The sequence below is a fragment of the Mirounga leonina genome, unplaced genomic scaffold (genome assembly GCF_011800145.1).
Source record: "Mirounga leonina isolate KUSES-001 unplaced genomic scaffold, KU_Mleo_1.0 Mir_166, whole genome shotgun sequence".
NCBI classification, from domain to species: Eukaryota; Metazoa; Chordata; class Mammalia; order Carnivora; family Phocidae; genus Mirounga; species Mirounga leonina.
Window position 1 is genome coordinate 25,318,900 of NW_023270418.1, and position 18,070 is coordinate 25,336,969.

Consider the following 18,070-nt stretch of genomic DNA (forward strand, 5'->3'; position numbering starts at 1 on the left):
GACTATAGTTTTTAGGTGGAAAAAAGTATATGACATCAATTACTAGATAAGAGATACTACATTTTTCAGCAAAAAGTACCCATCACTAGTAACTTTGAGGGAGAAGTAGCGTGTTAGCCTGAATATGAGATTGGCTGGATACTTAGTGTCTTAATTTCTTAATTTGCATGACAACCATGCAGATGTAATCCTGATATCAGAGTCCAGCACAAAACAACAAGCTCAGCAATGAGTAGAAGTAATCAATGTATAGTAAGGTAGGAAAAAAACCTGAATATTAATTTTTGATTGCACAACTGCAGAATCAAATAAGAAAACTGACAATGAGTTCAAATCGGCAGCTAATACATTAAATATCAAGGCAACAATTTTCTTAAGGCTATCATGGCATCCTTATTTCTCAGAGTGTATATCATGGGATTAAACATTGGGGTGACTATGGTATAGAAAAGAGAGAGAAACTTGTCTGTTCTGGAAGAATGTTTAGATTTGGGTTGTAAATATGTAATAATTGCAGATCCAAAGAACATGGCCACAACTATGACATGAGATGAGCAGGTGGAGAAAGCTTTGATTCGTCCTGTTGCTGATGGCAACCTCAGGATGGTAGAGATTATTTTACTGTAGGATCCAAGTATCAACAGAAAAGGGATCATAACAAAAAGCACAGCGACTGTAAAGACTAACATCTCATTCAGGAAAGTGTCCCCACAGGCCAGCTTGAGTAGTGGGGGGATGTCACAGAAGAAGTGATTGATTTGGTTAGACACACAAAATGGCAGAGAGAAAATCTGGCATGTCTGCCCTATCTCGACAGGAACTCCAGTGATCCAGCAGGCTGCCACCAGTGATCCAGCAGGCTGGACACAGACCTTGTGGTTCATGACTAGAGGGTAGTGCAGAGGGCTACAAATGGCCATGTAGCGGTCATAGGCCATCACAGTCAGAAGGAGGCACTCTATGTTTCCAAGCATAAGCACAAAACCCATTTGCGTTGTGCAGGCAAACAAAGAGATATTTCTTTTCTGAGTCCAAAGATTTGTGAGCATTCTGGGGAGAGTGGCAGATACAAAACAGATTTCCAAGAAGGGAAAATTACTAAGGAAAAAATACATGGGAGTCTGGAGAGTCTGGTCAACCTTGGTTATGAAAACAATAATGCCATTTTCCATCAGAATTATCACATAGACAAAGAAGAATATTACAAAAAGAAAAATTTGAAGATTGGGATAATCAGAAAATCCCCAAAGAGTAAATTCTGTCATTGAAGTGAGATTTATTTCTGTTGGGTTTTTTTCCATCTGTGAAAACAGTGAAATTAGCCATTTATCTTCTGAGGCCTGTTTTCTAATTTGTTTTCTAATTTCTAACGGACTAAAGGGATGTGGGGGAATTAGCACATAAAATTTCTATTGTTTACTAATTCCCAGCTTTTTATATCCTGGGCTCAAAGAACACAACTGAGGTCTAATGGAGAATACAGGCTAAATTCTAAATATATCAACATATTTAATACTTAATACTAGGTTTGGATTTGAATGAAAGTGATGTGTTCTAGAATTATTAATTTTGAATTTTTGTATGTATGCAGACCAAATTAGTCCATTTTTTTTTTCATATTAACAAACAGAATCCTGAGGCAGAAACCTTTACATTTCCTCAGTGGTATGTTACCACCAAATTTCACATTATATTTTTTTGTAATTTCTCAATTCTTCCATGAAGCCTTCTGTAGGTACAAGTAGAAATATGGTGCCACTGTCCATCAGCATAAGGATATAGACAACTAAGAACAATCCAAGTAGAAACCACTGAAGATGCGGACATCAGCAAAGTCTAAGAGAACAAATTCCATGAATTTGGTTAGATTTTTCTTCAGGTCATTTTTTCTGGCTTTTTATCTGTGGAGGGAGAAATTTAATATGTGGTTTTCAATTTACCTCCCTTGACATTGATAGTTCTTCAGATTGTCTCAGTGTCCAAATGGGCTTTTGTGATCATTGCAATTGTTACAAATCTAAGGGTGTTACTATTTATATGTGTCCCACTGTTCAGGTTAAATCCTGTGGATTATCACTATAAAAGCTTCCCTGAAAATTCCTTTAGGGGCATTCCATTATACTTTCTGAATACAGTCCAGGATAAACAAACTACACCCAACTCAGCAGAGGCTCTGGCTCTGGAACATTGGCTACAGTGGAGCCAGACTCGGAACTTTGCTATATGACCTTACACTGAATTAGCTACACTTTTTGACAATCCTATTGTACTTCCCCATGCATTTTTCTGTTCAGTAGCACTTTTTTTTTTTTTAAAGATTTTATTTATTTATTTGACAGAGACAGCGAGAGCAGGAACACAAGCAGGGGGAGTGGGAGAGGGAGAAGCAGGCCTCCCGCTGAGCAGGGAGCCTGATGTGGGACTCGATCCCAGGACTCTGGGATCATGACCTGAGCCGAAGGCAGACGCTTAACGACTGAGCCACCCAGGCGCCCCCCTTTTTTTTTTTTTAAGATTTTATTTATTTATTTGACAGAGAGAGACACAGCGAGAGAGGGAACACAAGTAGGGGGAGTGGGAGAGGGAGAAGCAGGCTTCCCGCGGAGCAGGGAGCCCGATGCAGGGCTCGATCCCAGGACCCTGGGATCATGACCTGAGCCGAAGGCAGACGCCCAACCGACTGAGCCACCCAGGTGCCCCAGTAGCACTTTTTCTTAAAGTGTCTTTTCACAATTATTTTCAGCTACCTATTTCAGGCCTTCATTCCTCTGTCCTCACTTGTTGATGTTGAGCAGAAATGTCCCTGTTTTTCAGTCCAAATTATTAGATTTTTTTTTTAATGGCTAGAACTCTTATTGTGCTCATGAGAATATCTTTTAGAAGGCTTCTAGGTGGAAAACATAAGAGCATTTTATTCAGAAAAATTAACTTGAGAACACTGATTCAGATAAACATTAAAGGCAGTCGACCCTGGGAAAACAGGGATAGCCAGGAATATGCTCACTACCTGTGATCTGTATTTGTGTGGGTGCAGGGAGAAAAGGTGTCTGCGTCTGGTTTAACCCTGTGCCATGTGCACCCTCCATTGTCTTTGTTGGTCCTCCAAACATACTCCCTCATCACCATTTCTAAACTCGCCGTTCTTTTTTTTTTTTTTTTTTAAGATTTTATTTATTTATTAGAGAGCGAGAGAGAGAGAAACAGCATGAGAGAGGAGAGGGTCAGAGGGAGAAGCAGGCTCCCTGCTGAGCCGGGAGCCCGATGTGGGACTCGATCCCAGGACCCTGGGATCATGACCTGAGCCGAAGGCAGTCGCTTAACCAACTGAGCCACCCAGGCACCCTAAACTCGCCATTCTTTAGAGATAAGGATATTGAGTCTCATGAAAGGTGGATCGTTGACCAATTCCACACATGTTCGTAATTGTAAGCTAGCAACTTTTTTTTTAAATCTTTGAATCCTTTTACCATGTGATATTAAGCAATCATTTAAACTTTCTAATTTTTGCTTCCTCATTTGCAAGAAATGAATGGGAGACGACTGATAACATTATTACCTATCAAATTTAAACTGATTACTTATTAGTTGGGATTAAATAATTACAATTATGATTATATTTTGTTCTTTGACTGTACTCTCCAGGGTTATAGTGCATTGCCTAGCAAAATTGCATGTAATAGAGTTATTGCATCCCCTTGTCGGTGATTACTCTTTTCCACTCTTCCCTTTCACTGGGGCCAGGACTAGCATATGAACATATGTTTTCTTTTGTCTTGGGTAAATAACACAGAGAGAGATTTCCAGGATATATGGTAAGTGTATTTTCACTTTGTAGGAAACCGTTAGATTGTTTTTTTAATGTGGCTGCACCATTTTGCTTCTTACTATCAATGGATGAGGGCTCCCTTTGCTCTGTATCCTTGTGAGTACTTTCTATTGTCATTTACTATTATACTTTAAATATTCTAGTCCTTCTAACAGGTGTGTGAGGTCGTATTGTGGTTTTAAATTATATTTCCCGGGCGCCTGGGTGGCTCAGTTGGTTAAGCGACTGCCTTCGGCTCAGGTCATGATCCTGGAGTCCCGGGATCGAGTCCCGCATCGGGCTCCCTGCTCTGCAGGGAGTCTGCTTCTCCCTCTGACCCTCCCCCATCTCATGTGCTCGCTCTCTCTCATTCTCTCTCTCTCAAATAAATAAATAAAATCTTTAAAAAAAAAAGAAAAAAAAGAAATGCATTTTGTAAGACTATAGTTGCCATGCATAGTGATTCCTCTGATTGATCTGGGCAAAATAAACTGAAAAACCCTCTGGAAAGGATTTACCATTCCAAATGCCTCTAGTGGAGGAAGCAGCAGGATTCAAGACTTTAGTGAAGGAAGGAACTGCAGCTGTGGTGGAAATAGCAAGAGAGCCAGAATTAGAAGGGGAGTCTGAACATGTGATTGAATTGCTGCAATCTCAAGACCAGACTAACGAATGAAGAGATGCTTTATATGGATGAACAAAGAAAGTGGTCTTTGGAAATGGAAACTACTCTTGGTGAAGCTGTAAAGATTGTTGAATTGACAACTTAGGTGATAAAGCAGCAGCAGGTTTTTGTGAGGATTAACTCCAATTTGGACACTTCTACTGTGGGTCAAATGCTATCAAACAGCATCACCTGCTACAGGGAAATCATTCATGAAAGGAAGAGTCGATAATGCAGCAAACTTCGCTGTTGTCTTATTTTAAGATGTTGCCACAGCCGCCCCCACCTTCATCAGCCACCAACCTGATCAGTGCGCAGCCATCAACCCTGAGGCAAGACCCTCCGCCAGCAAAAAGATTATAACTGTTGAAAGTTGAGATGATGGTTAGCATTTTTTAGCAATAAAGTATGTTTAACTTGAGGTATGAACATTTTTTTTAGACATAATGCTATTGCACACTTAAGTTACAGTATAGTGTAAACATAACTCATATGCACTGAAAAACCAAGAAAAAAAAAAACCTAAAACACTCATTTGACTCGCTTACTTGTGATATTCACTCCATTACAGTGGTCTGGAACTAAATCCGCAATGTCTCTGAGATAATTAACTTTGAAGGAGATCTATCCTTACAGTGCAAATAAGGCCTGTTGAAAGCAGGGCTAAAGGTGTGTATAGTAGAGACTCTCTTCTGTGCCTTGGTTCTCAGGTCTAGGCACTGAGGAGTGGTACCATGTGTAAGGGCATCACAGGGTGGTAGGAGACCAGAGCCAAAGCTGAGTCTGAACCAAGCAAGCCTGTAGAGAAACCCATCAAGATGGTTGGGGCTTAGTTGTGTCAACACCCAACTCTTCCAGCTGGTTTTTCCTTACCCTGAATTGTGCTTGTCTTTTGTTTTTCGTTAGTTTAAGGATAATTTAGATTAATGCTACAGCCTGGTCTCTGTGGTCTATGTGGAAGTAAAAGTGGATTTAATGTCCATGCTCTGTACGACACAATAAAATAAATAAATAAAATCTTTAAAAAATATATATATATATATAAATTATATTTCCCTAATCTCAAATGCTATTGAACAATTTTTCATGCACTTAGTTGACATCTGTGTATCTTCTATGATGATGTGTTTAAGTTTACGTCCATTTTTATTTATTTTATTTTATTTTCATATTATTGAGTATTAGGGTCTTTACATATTCTGGATATACACTCTTTATTGGGTAGCTGTCTAGCAAATATTTTGTACAAGTCAGTGGCTGGTTCATTCCCTCGACAGTGTCTTCCACTAAGCAAAGATTTTAATTATGATGGACAGTTTATCACTTTTTCTTTCCTATGATTCATGAATTTTGTGTTTTATATGCAGATTTGTGACTAACCCATAGTCACACAAATACGTTTTCCTCTCCCTACAAACATTATAGTATAAGGTTTTATATTAAGGTCTAAGATCCATTTTGAGACAAGGTTTTTATATGGTGCAAAGAATGAGTCACTGTCTCCTTTTTTTGGTGTAAGGCCATTCTTCATATTCAGCATCATTTTTTAAAGACTATCTTTCCTCCATGAATTTTCCTTAGAAACTGTCAAAAATTGATTATATTATGTGAATGAAGTTCTGAAGACTATTGCACTCTATCTTTTCACCAATGCCACACCCTTTATTATTTTAGCTTTGTAGTAAATCTTGATGAACTCATGTGAATCCTTCTAACACTTTTATTCTTTTTCAGAGTTGTTTTGACTACCCTATTTCCTTTGCCATTCCATATGAATTGTAGGACTACCTGTCAATTTCTGCAAAAATGCTTGTTAATTTTAGAGTTACATTGAATGTGTGGATAATTTGGAATTGCATTTAATGAATAGATCCTTTGTTCATAATTGGACTGGCTACAAACACCATCTTCTCAGCTGGGATGTCTACAAATTTTTTCTTCCTTCCTATCTCCCTATCTTCCTCCTCTCTTCCTCTCTCCCTCCCTCTTTTGTTTGTTTTTGCTTTCTTTGTCTCTTTTTTTTCTTTCTCCCTCTCTCCTCCTTCCTTCCTTCCTTCCTTCCTTTCTTTCTTTCTTTCTTTTTCTTTCTTTCTTTCTTCTTCTTTCTTTCTTCTTTCTTTCTTTCTTTTTCTTTCTTTCTTTCTTCTTTCTCTTTCTTTCTTTTTCTTTCTCTCTCTCTTTCTTCCTCTCTTCCTCCCTTCTTCCCTTTCTCTCTTTCTCTCTTTCTTTCTTCTTTCTCACCTGGATTCCATGGTCAACATTCTTTAACTACTATTAGAATCTCTGAGTGTACAGTTCAGGCATCTATGTATTGTTTACAATTTTAAAAATTCAAGTGCATATCTAGGTACTAATATATAGATTAGTATATGGGATCCCCAAGATAACACAAGACCATACACAATACAAACCGTTTGACATTTATTTCTGCCAGATCTCTAATATTCTAATGTTGTACTATATAAAATATGACAGTCGTCTGTACACTGCACTACATCTCCTGTCGATACTTTCTTTTCATGTATTTTTATCGTAGCTCCTCAAACTGCCAATGAACTTAAATATATCTCTTGTACCACTTAGATGTATAGCTCTTTAAAAGTTAAATAAGGAGGCGCCTGGGTGGCTCAGATGGTTGAGCGTCTGCCTTCGGCTCAGGTCATGATCTCTGGGTCCTGGGATTGAGCCCCTGCATCAGGATCTCTGCACAGTGGGGAGCCTGCTTCTCCCTCTCCCTCTGCCTCTCTGTTTGTGTGCTCTCTCTCACTCACTCTCTCTCAAATGAATAAATAAAATAAAAATTTGAAAAAAGAAATAAATAAAAGTTAAATAAGTATGGTAAGATTTATTAAGTGATTTTGAAGTGTGTTCTAGGTTATGTTTTCATATTATTTCATTATGTACAGAATTTTGAAAGATGTAAAAAAGTGTTATTCCCAGGAAGAGGAAGCTGGATTTTCAGAGAATTTAAGTCATCAGCCCCATGGCACATAATTATTTAGTATCAGAAACAGGATTATGTCGTGTTGCATTAGATTTCTTTTCCAGCCCTATGCATATTTTTTTTCCCACCGAGGATCAGGTTATTCCAGAAGCCAAAGTGCATCATATAATCATTTTTCTCATGTAGTTAATTACTCCAGAACTAGTCACTTGTTCATTATGAAAAAAAAAAAAAAATAAGTCATCTTGTTACTTTTCTGTCCCAAAAGAATTTATTGTGTTTTGTCCTCGGGGCATTGTTGTGGACTTCGAGAAGAACTTGATAACCTGGCATACAAGTCCAAATGCTTAATATTTATAGTGTACCTTAACTGAGTGAGCAGTTCATTTCCACAGGTAAGAGGAAAGGATTTTCATTACATACAAAATATTTTAGAAGCTATGACCTTAAATCTCAAACTAGATTCTACATTTTAAGTTTAGATCTAAGATAGAAATTTCTAGTCAACTCACTGTTGAATTAAAAATTGAATGAGGGTGGGGCAGCTGGGTGGCTCAGTCGTTAAGCGTCTGCCTTCGGCTCAGGTCATGATCCCAGGGTCCTGGGATCGAGTCCCACATTGGGCTCCCTGCTCCGCGGGAAGCCTGCTTCTCCCTCTCCCACTCCCCCTGCTTGTGTTCCCTCTCTCGCTGTGTCTCTCTCTGTCAAATAAATAATTTAAAAAAAAAAAGAAAAAAAAATTGAATGAGTGTATTCCAGGGAACATAGTAGGGGAAATAGGAAACACTTCCATTATATTTAGGTCACTAGAGCTATAAATTAGAAAATTGCTTTAATTTATTTGATGGAAAGTAACAGTGAGAATGAGGATAGTAGAAATAAATGGCTGTATTTAAAATTTAGGAAAATTATTAAGTAGAAAAATTAATTATCAACCAGCCATTGAGTATATGTCATTTTGGGATCATAAATCAACTTAAAATTTATTTTACTAGTTAGTTAATTGATCTACAAGCTACTGCAGGTTTTTATTTTGTGTGTTTTAATATTGTAGTGTACTTAAGCCTGATGGCTTCTTAAAGAAATTCAAATATACGTAGATGTTATATTGTATTGATTCTAGGGGATAGCATTTCCAGAATAGGGCATGTTACAACGAGTCTGCAATATGGACAAGTGGAAGTAGCTTAAAATGTGTGACAGTACCTGGTGCCATCTGATCATCCCAAAGGCAACTCTGTTCCCCAAGGATGGGTCCTTCCCCCGCTCCCCAGCAACGACATCTGGGCAACGGCCATTAAGCTGCATTAGTAAAGATGCTCCAGGAGTGTGGTCCGGCCAAGGCTCTTTCCAGCTCTAAATACTAGTGATGCCACCACCTTCTTGTGCTGTAGACTAAACCACAACCTCTAAACTCCGTGTGGCATTGCCCTACCCAGAAGTTACGTTTTCCTTGCGTGCTCTGTCCCGGCCAGAGATGCCTCTTGAATCAGGAGATTAATACTGTTCTTCAGGAAAGACCTAGGTGAACTGGGGTTATTACCACAGGCAGTGGCCTTGGTTCACCAAATTTGCCTCTGTTTTGAAGGGGCGTGGTCCAGAGTGACTTGCTAATTTACTCTTAACTGCCTTGTGTGGTGATGGGTAAGCACACTCCATACACTCAACGCAAGTGTGCACTGGGTAGACTTAGCAGCCCTTCCCCCAGTACTGAGTGTGAAGGCAGGCTTGATGCAAAACCTCCTTGCCCTCCCCACCCAGAGAACTCTCTGACTTCTAGGAGGAAAGGTCAGAAATGCCTTATCTTTGGTTTTGTGACTCCCACTTTTGGTGCAACTTGAGAGGCTGCAGGCTGCAGGCTAGGCTGCCAGGAAAGCTCAGTGGCCTAGTCTGGTAGTCCTGCGGAGAACTTGGAAAACCTGTACCCATACTGGATTGTGCTTTAATGGATAATGGCTGCATTTTCCCATGTGAGAGAGATCCTAACAAAAAGAGCTGTTTTTTAAGTTCCTGGAGGTCTTAGATGTTCAGAATCCCCCAATGATAGACATTTATTTCCCTATGGGAGTGGAACCGTAATCTCACTCAGTCACATTGTAGGGGCCGGTACAGCTGTGGAATTTTCTAAGAAACTCAAGCTTCCAAAAACACCCATGTAGTTAAAGCTAGGAGGAAAGCAGATAAAAATAAAATCAAATTTTTTTTATATTCATTAATAAATGCTGTTGTGCCTGGAAATGATCGATCATATAACATGTCAGGGGTTTGTTTTGTTTTGCTCTTTGCCATCTACTGGGTTATTTATATTTCCAAAAAGCTGAATAAATACCATTTTTATTTTAAAAAAAAAGTGTGTGACAGAGACATCGGGACTTTAATCCTGCCTCTGTTAGTAATTTACTGTGTGAGTTAATTTACAGCTCTAGTTGGTTCAGTGTTCTCATCTATAAAAGGATCCAAATTATTTAGTTTGTAGGTTGCACAAGATGAAATACACAAAATTCCTAAACTCTTATGGCCACTTTATAATTTGTAGTAGTTGCCATCATAGCTTGCTTTCTTCTCAAGCTTAGTGTTTGTAGTAGAGTTCTCATGGGTGTCCATACGGTCTGTTCCTAACTGAAGACCATATCAAGAGTTATGAGAAATTATTATGGATAAAATTATGAGGGGATTTAAATAAACAGTATTATTTTATTGACATGCCCAAAGCCAGAATGCAGTGACAGATGCATTTTTAAAATGTCTGATACCGTAGAATATTGGGGATCATTGGGTTTAGTCTCATGAGAATGGTATTTTAATATGTAAGTGTCATATAACACACATATGCATAATAAAAGAAGAAACACGGGATCCTTTCATTGCTCAATGCTTTGATGAAAAATTGATTTTATAACTCCCTATTTATTTTGCTGTAGTTTAATAAAATCTGGAAGTTCTATATCATATGTATGCATCCCTCACATGTAACAAACACATATAAGACATATTTCAGTGCATCTCATACATAAGCACTCTGCAGTCATATGATGTTCATGTAGCTGAACAAGACATGCACAAAAATTTTGGTTAATCTTAATTATTCTTTGGTTGGAAGATAAAGTTACTATTCCCAGGTCATACTAGGTGCTAAATCTGGGAGTTTAATCCAGGGTTTTAGAGTCCAAATATAATGTTCTTTATCTTCCACAGGTGTGCTACCTCCGACACATCAGTTAAGGTTAGAATTGTATTGAAGCTGGAATTTTTCATATGTATGTCAGTCAACATGTATTTTTTAATGGATTCCTTTAGTAGACCACTTATTAGTCCATTTTTCAAAATTTGCTTGCATATTTCAATTTCTTTTCATTCTACTTCTTTCTATCCGCTTAATTCCTATTTTGTATCTGATTCTCCTTAGTAAATATTTTTGTATGTAATACATGGATTCTGGAAAAAAAGAGAGAAAGAGAGAGAAAACAAAATTTTTTAAACATAAATGTATTTTTTGATGGTCAAACAATACATTAATACATTTTAATGTTGCTAACTGATGGTTTTATAAGTTATTTTATTCACATAACCATTCAAACTAGGCTAAAATTTTTTATAAAGCATTTGTGTGTGTGTGTGTTCTTCTTGAGAAATGTATGAATTATCTGAATTAACACAGAAGTCACTATTTAGCTTAATTACTTTTTTTTTTTTTTGCTTTGTAATTCTCTAAGGGTCACAAAAACATTTTTTTTTTTTTTTTGGTTTGGTAATCCCACATTTAAAAAGCTATTTATTCTACATATTAAGAAAATTTTCCACATGAATCTGGGAGGAATTTTGGGGGGAAAATAAAGAAATGTGGATTTCTTTTCCTTCTAATAGTAGTTTTAAGCTGATTTGCTCATTCTGTCCTTGATGTATGGGTGTCTCAATATAACAAGAATAGAGTGTGTTTAATGTTAGGAATATAAATCATTGCTACTCACTGAATTTAACCAAGTCCTATGCACCACAGATTTTTCACTCCTTTATAAATGTTGGTCTATGACATGCCGAGCCAACATGCTAAAGTCTTGCTTCTAAATATGGTAGGTGCAATATTTAATTATGTTCCAGGAATGGAGGCTTTCAGTCCAGATACTGGTGACTCCTCAACATTCTGTTTGTTATGCACTTTCTTTTCTACATGCTCCACTGAGTAAGAAACAGTCTGACAGCACAGAAAGATGGAGCAATAATAAAACACGATGTTGTGGCTTATGTAATGATTTTATTGATTTAGCAATCACTTCTATAAGCAATTTTATTATCTATTATCAGGTGATATTTATTTTATAGTAAATACAGAAACTCTATAACATAGTAAAGTAATGGCCGTGAATTATTTTTCAAAGAAATGTATCTCAACATACACCCAAGGACTTTGCAGGGATAATGACTATATGTGCAGAGAAAAATCTTGAATTGGTACTAAGTTAAAATTTGAAAAACAACAAGAGTAAAATAAACAGGGGCAATAAGAAACAGGGCAACTTACCGTTATGTGTTTCAGGAAACAAGACTGGAAAACAAACAAACGAAAACATTGCTGTTTTTGTTTGCAAACAAGGTGCATCTAGTTCCATTAAGGTTTTTGGTTCTGCCCATCACTGTTCTCTAGAAATACTAATGAAATGACATAATAACCAGAAAACAGGACATAAAACAGTTTGGTTGGAAAAGGCTGCCCCATAAGACAACTTGAAAAGTAAGTCTATTTTCCTAGTAATCTGGAAACTTAAAAATTAAATAATTTTCACATTGATTTTGTCATGTAACCCAATCCAATCTTGTGAGGTAAGTGTATTTGCTCCCATTTCACCAGTTGTGAACACTAAGGAAAGGCATTCCATGCACACCATGAAATATCTAGGATTAGCACTCAGATGCCTATTTTCTATTATCATATTTTTATATTCAAAAATTCCTATATTTAAGTGTCTTTCTGAATGTTAAGATGATGTAATATGTAAACAGGAGGCATTAAATTTAACAGAAAATAAGCTGGAAGTTCAACCACATAAAGTATCACTATTTTTCACACAGCAAATTTAGCCAACAATGAAATGAAATAATTTAATCTGTTTGTACAGGGTAATGCGTTCACTTGGACCCCACCTTTTCGTCGCTGCCTATCTCTTCAGGACCAAAGGTATCCATACATCCTTGTAAGAGACAGACATGAGGATATGATTGAGTAAATTATATATTCAAAAAAAATATTGTCTTTAAAATCTATAAATAAAAACCGAAATGTCAGCGGTGCCATCAGATTTAGGTTTATATAGGATTTGGATGGAAAATGTAACTGAAGTCACCACGTTTATATTGATGGGCTTCACAGATGATTGTAAACTGCAAGTTTTCCTATTTTTACTATTTCTAGCAATCTATCTTTTTACCCTGGTAGGAAATTTGGGACTGGTTATATTGGTCATTGGGGATTCTCGGCTCCACAGCCCCATGTACTATTTTCTGAGCGTGTTATCATTCCTGGATGCCTGCTATTCTTCAGCTGTCACCCCAAAAATGTTAGTAAATTTCTTATCAGAGGGTAAAACCATTTCATTCCTTGGATGTGCAGCAGAGATGTTTCTCTTTATTACCTTTGGGACCACAGAATGCTTTATTTTAGCTGCAATGGCTTATGATCGCTACGAAGCAATCTACAACCCTCTCCTGTATTCAGTTAGAATGTCACCCAGAGTCTACGTGCCACTCATAACTTCCTGCTATGTTGCTGGCATCCTGCATGGTACTTTACACACTGTGGCTACTTTTACTCTATCCTTCTGTGCATCCAATGAAATTAGGCATGTCTTTTGTGACATCCTTCCACTACTCGCCATTTCTTGTTCTGACACCCACACAAACCAGCTGCTAGTTTTCTACTTTGCTTGCTCTATTGAGATATCCACTATCCTGATAGTCCTGGTCTCTTATGGTTTCATTCTGTTGGCCATTCTGAGGATTCATTCTGCTGAAGGGAGGCGGAAAGTCTTTTCTACATGTGGCTCACACCTAACTGGACTGTCAATTTTTCATGGCACGGCTCTCTTCATGTATGTGAGACCTAATTCCAGCTACGCTTTGGATCATGATATGATAGTGTCAGTATTTTACACAATTGTGATTCCCATGCTGAATCCCATCATCTATAGTTTGAGGAACAAAGATGTGAAAGACGCAATGAAAAGAGTATTTGGTAAAAACTGCTTTGCCAATAAAGTATACTTTTCACACTAAACATCAAACTGAAAGAAATTAAGACTGATGTAATTGTCTTCATATCAAAAACTATGATTAAATTGTTTTGTTTTCATTTATTAGTGTCTTTCTATTCTTCTTGGACATTTTTTAAATAAAGATCAGAGTTAACGCACTGCCAATGGAGTTTTTACACAAGCAGAAACTGTCATCCATTTGCTTCTCTGGACCGAATAAAGGAAAACCCATTTAAGATGGAGTGAGGAGGTCAGCAGGAGGAGCATTACACTCTACCACGTGTGGTCAGCAACAGAACCAACAGGGAGAGATGTATCTTGTACTCCCAGCAGGAAAAATTCTATACTTTACTAACCCCAGCAAGAGGAAGAAAGGTTTCCTCCTCCCCTGCAAGAACCCAGCCAATGAGAGACTGTCACAACTCAGCCAATGAAAAACCCCTATACTTGGAACTCTCAATTTAATCCAATAGCCTTTCCCAGCTCCCCCCTTCCTCTATAAAAGAGCAGCTCCTCTCCTTTGTTGTCTGGACTTGCCAATGTTTTTACCCTAGCCTGCATGGCCCAAAGTGCAGTTCTCTGCTGCTCTTGAATAAACCCGTTTTGCCACTAAAATAACCGGCTGTTTTATTTTGAAGGTTAGTGCTCCTTAATTATATGCACATAAATATGCATAAACATACATGCTTATAAAATATATATGTTGATACTTGTTGTACTGGTTTGCTAGGGCTGCCACACAAAGTACCACAGCCAGGTTGGTTAAACAACAAAAATTTTATTTTCTCACTGTTCTGGATACCAGAAGCCTAAGCTCAAGGGGATGCCAGGGTTGATTTCTCCTGAGACCTCCCTCCTACATTTGTAGATGGTAGTCTTCATCCTTTGTCTTTAAGTGATCTTTTTTACTCATGTCAGTGTCTTAATCTCTTCTTCTTAAGAGGTTAAGTCATATTGCCTCACTGATATGAGGAATTCTTAATCTCAGGAAACAAACTGAGGGTTGCTGGAGTGGGGGATGGGGTGACTGGGTGATAGACACTGGAGAGGGTATGTGCTCTGGTAAGCGCTGTGAATTGTGCAAGACTGTTGAATCTCAGATCTGTACCTCTGAAACAAATAATGCAATATATGTTAAGAAAAAAAAAAGAAGAAGATAGCAGGAGGGGAAGAATGAAGGGGGGGAAATCAGAGGGGTAGACGAACCATGAGAGACGATGGATTCTGAAAAACAAACTGAGGGTTCTAGAGGGGAGGGTGGTGGGAGGATGGGTTAGCCTGGTGATGGGTATTGAGGAGGGCACGTTCTGCATGGAGCACTGGGTGTTATGCACAAACAATGAATCATGGAACACTACATCTAAAACTAATGATGTAATGTATGGGGATTAACATAACAATAAAAGAATTTAATAAAAAGAGGTTAAGTCATATTGGATACAACATTATTTGAAGCTAGTTACTCCTCAAAGACCCTATCTCCATATACAGTTATATTCTGAAGACCTCCCTCCTACATTTGTAGATGGTAGTCTTCATCCTTTGTCTTTAAGTGATCTTTTTTTCTCATGTCAATGTCTCAATCTCTTCTTCTTAAGAGGTTAAGTCATATTGGATACAACATCATTTGAAGCTAGTTACTCCTCAAAGACCCTATCTCCATATACAGTTATATTCTGAAGTATTAGGGGATACGATTTCAACATACAAATATTGGGTTTATTTACACGCACACATACACACTCGTGGAGTCACATATGCATGTAATCTTTACGTTAAATTGTATAGTATTATCTTCCATCTCCATATAACTCAAATTGGATAGGTACCCATAGTTGCAATTTTAAGTAAACATTATACTTACATCTGACTAGCTTGAGCAAATACCACCTCATTCATAGCAAAACCACAGATCACATAATCCCAATTCACTTTTCAAGGAGTCACTCGTACCCAACTCCAGATCAAACACTCCAGTCTAACCTTGAATCTGTGCGTTGGTAGCAATCTAATCCCAGCCTCTGATTCTGGGACCACAGATAGTGTGTTCAAGTGCCTGGGGTCATTACTCTGCTCTTTGTGAGGATGCATTTCTCCCCCTTTTATTGTGTCGTACAGAGCATGGACATTAAATCCACTTTTACTTCCACATAGACCACAGAGACCAGGCTGTAGCATTAATCTAAATTATCCTTAAACTAACGAAAAACAAAAGACAAGCACAATTCAGGGTAAGGAAAAACCAGCTGGAAGAGTTGGGTGTTGACACAACTAAGCCCCAACCATCTTGATGGGTTTCTCTACAGGCTTGCTTGGTTCAGACTCAGCTTTGGCTCTGGTCTCCTACCACCCTGTGATGCCCTTACACATGGTACCACTCCTCAGTGCCTAGACCTGAGAACCAAGGCACAGAAGAGAGTCTCTACTATACACACCTTTAGCCCTGCTTTCAACAGGCCTTATTTGCACTGTAAGGATAGATCTCCTTCAAAGTTAATTATCTCAGAGACATTGCGGATTTAGTTCCAGACCACTGTAATGGAGTGAATATCACAAGTAAGCGAGTCAAATGAGTGTTTTAGGTTTTTTTTTTTTCTTGGTTTTTCAGTGCATATGAGTTATGTTTACACTATACTGTAACTTAAGTGTGCAATAGCATTATGTCTAAAAAAATGTTCATACCTCAAGTTAAACATACTTTATTGCTAAAAAATGCTAACCATCATCTCAACTTTCAACAGTTATAATCTTTTTGCTGGCGGAGGGTCTTGCCTCAGGGTTGATGGCTGCGCACTGATCAGGTTGGTGGCTGATGAAGGTGGGGGCGGCTGTGGCAACATCTTAAAATAAGACAACAGCGAAGTTTGCTGCATTATCGACTCTTCCTTTCATGAATGATTTCCCTGTAGCAGGTGATGCTGTTTGATAGCATTTGACCCACAGTAGAAGTGTCCAAATTGGAGTTAATCCTCACAAAAACCTGCTGCTGCTTTATCACCTAAGTTGTCAATTCAACAATCTTTACAGCTTCACCAAGAGTAGTTTCCATTTCCAAAGACCACTTTCTTTGTTCATCCATATAAAGCATCTCTTCATTCGTTAGTCTGGTCTTGAGATTGCAGCAATTCAATCACATGTTCAGACTCCCCTTCTAATTCTGGCTCTCTTGCTATTTCCACCACAGCTGCAGTTCCTTCCTTCACTAAAGTCTTGAATCCTGCTGCTTCCTCCACTAGAGGCATTTGGAATGGTAAATCCTTTCCAGAGGGTTTTTCAGTTTATTTTGCCCAGATCAATCAGAGGAATCACTATGCATGGCAACTATAGTCTTACAAAATGCATTTCTTTTTTTTCTTTTTTTTTTTAAAGATATTATTTATTTATTTGAGAGAGAGAGAATGAGAGAGAGCGAGCACATGAGATGGGGGAGGGTCAGAGGGAGAAGCAGACTCCCCGCTGAGCAGGGAGCCCGATGTGGGACTCGATCCAGGGACTCCAGGATCATGACCTGAGCCGAAGGCAGTCGCTTAACCAACTGAGCCACCCAGGCGCCCCGACAAAATGCATTTCTTAAATAATAAAACTTGGAAGTTTTAATTCCTACCTGATCCATGGGCTGCAGAATGGATGTTGTATTAACAGGCATGAAAACATTAATCTTGTCCATCTCCATCAGAGCTCTTGGGTGATCAGATGCATTGTCAATGAGCAGTAGTATTTTGAAAGGAATCTTCTTTCTGAGCAGTAGGTCTCAACTGAGGACTTAAAGTATTCAGTAAACCGTGTTGTAAACAGATGTGCTGTCATCCAGGCTGTGTTGTTCCATTCAAAGAGAGGCAGAGTAGATTTAGCATAATTCTTAAGGGTCCTAAGATTTTCAGAATGGTAAATGAGGGTTGACTTCAACTTAAAGTCAGCAGCTGTATTAGCCCCTGATGGGAGAGTCAGTCTGTTCTTTAAAGCTTTGAAGCCAGGCATTGACTTCTCTCTAGAAATGAAAGTCCTAGATGGCATCTTCTTTCAACAGAAGGCTGTTTCATATACATTGAAAATCTGTTGTTTAGTGAGGCCACTGCCATTAACATCGTAGCTAGATCTTGTGGATAACTTGCTGCAGATTCTCTCTCAGCACTTGCTGCTTCACCCTGCACTTTGATGTTATGGAGACATCTTCTTTCTTAAATCTCATGAGCCAACCTCTCCTTGCTTCAGACTTTTCTTCTGCATCTTCACCTCTCTCAGCCTTCATGGAATTAAAGGGCGTCAGGGCCTTGCTCTGGATTAGGCTTTGGCTTAAAGGAATGTTGTGGCTGGATGAGGAAGATCTGGTTCCTCATAGGGAGATGAAGTTTCAGCAGTCTGAAGAAACATAAATAGATGTATGTAGCAAAACAACAGATGCCCACTCCACT

The 18,070-nt window shown here is 38.3% G+C and overlaps 2 protein-coding genes across 2 annotated transcripts; one reads left to right on the forward strand and one right to left on the reverse strand.

Annotated features, from left to right (window-relative positions):
* Positions 1–338: 338 nt before the first annotated feature.
* LOC118016282 (olfactory receptor 10AG1-like) lies at positions 339–6,721 on the reverse strand. The gene is made up of 2 exons (XM_035013723.1): positions 6,711–6,721; positions 339–1,374 (listed from the first exon to the last, which is right to left on the reverse strand). The coding sequence occupies exons 1-2, from the start codon at positions 6,719–6,721 to the stop codon at positions 357–359; spliced, it is 1,029 nt and encodes a 342-aa protein (XP_034869614.1). The 3' UTR covers positions 339–356.
* Positions 6,722–12,672: 5,951 nt separating this feature from the next.
* LOC118016284 (olfactory receptor 5T1-like) lies at positions 12,673–13,680 on the forward strand. The gene has a single exon (XM_035013724.1). It carries the CDS (start codon positions 12,688–12,690, stop codon positions 13,678–13,680), a length of 993 nt encoding a protein of 330 aa, XP_034869615.1. The 5' UTR covers positions 12,673–12,687.
* The last annotated feature ends 4,390 nt before the right edge of the window (positions 13,681–18,070 follow it).

Excerpts from the sequence above, each read along its gene's own strand:
- LOC118016284 (XM_035013724.1), top strand. The coding sequence starts at position 12,688 with ATGTCAGCGGTGCCATCAGATTTAGGTTTATATAGGATTTGGATGGAA.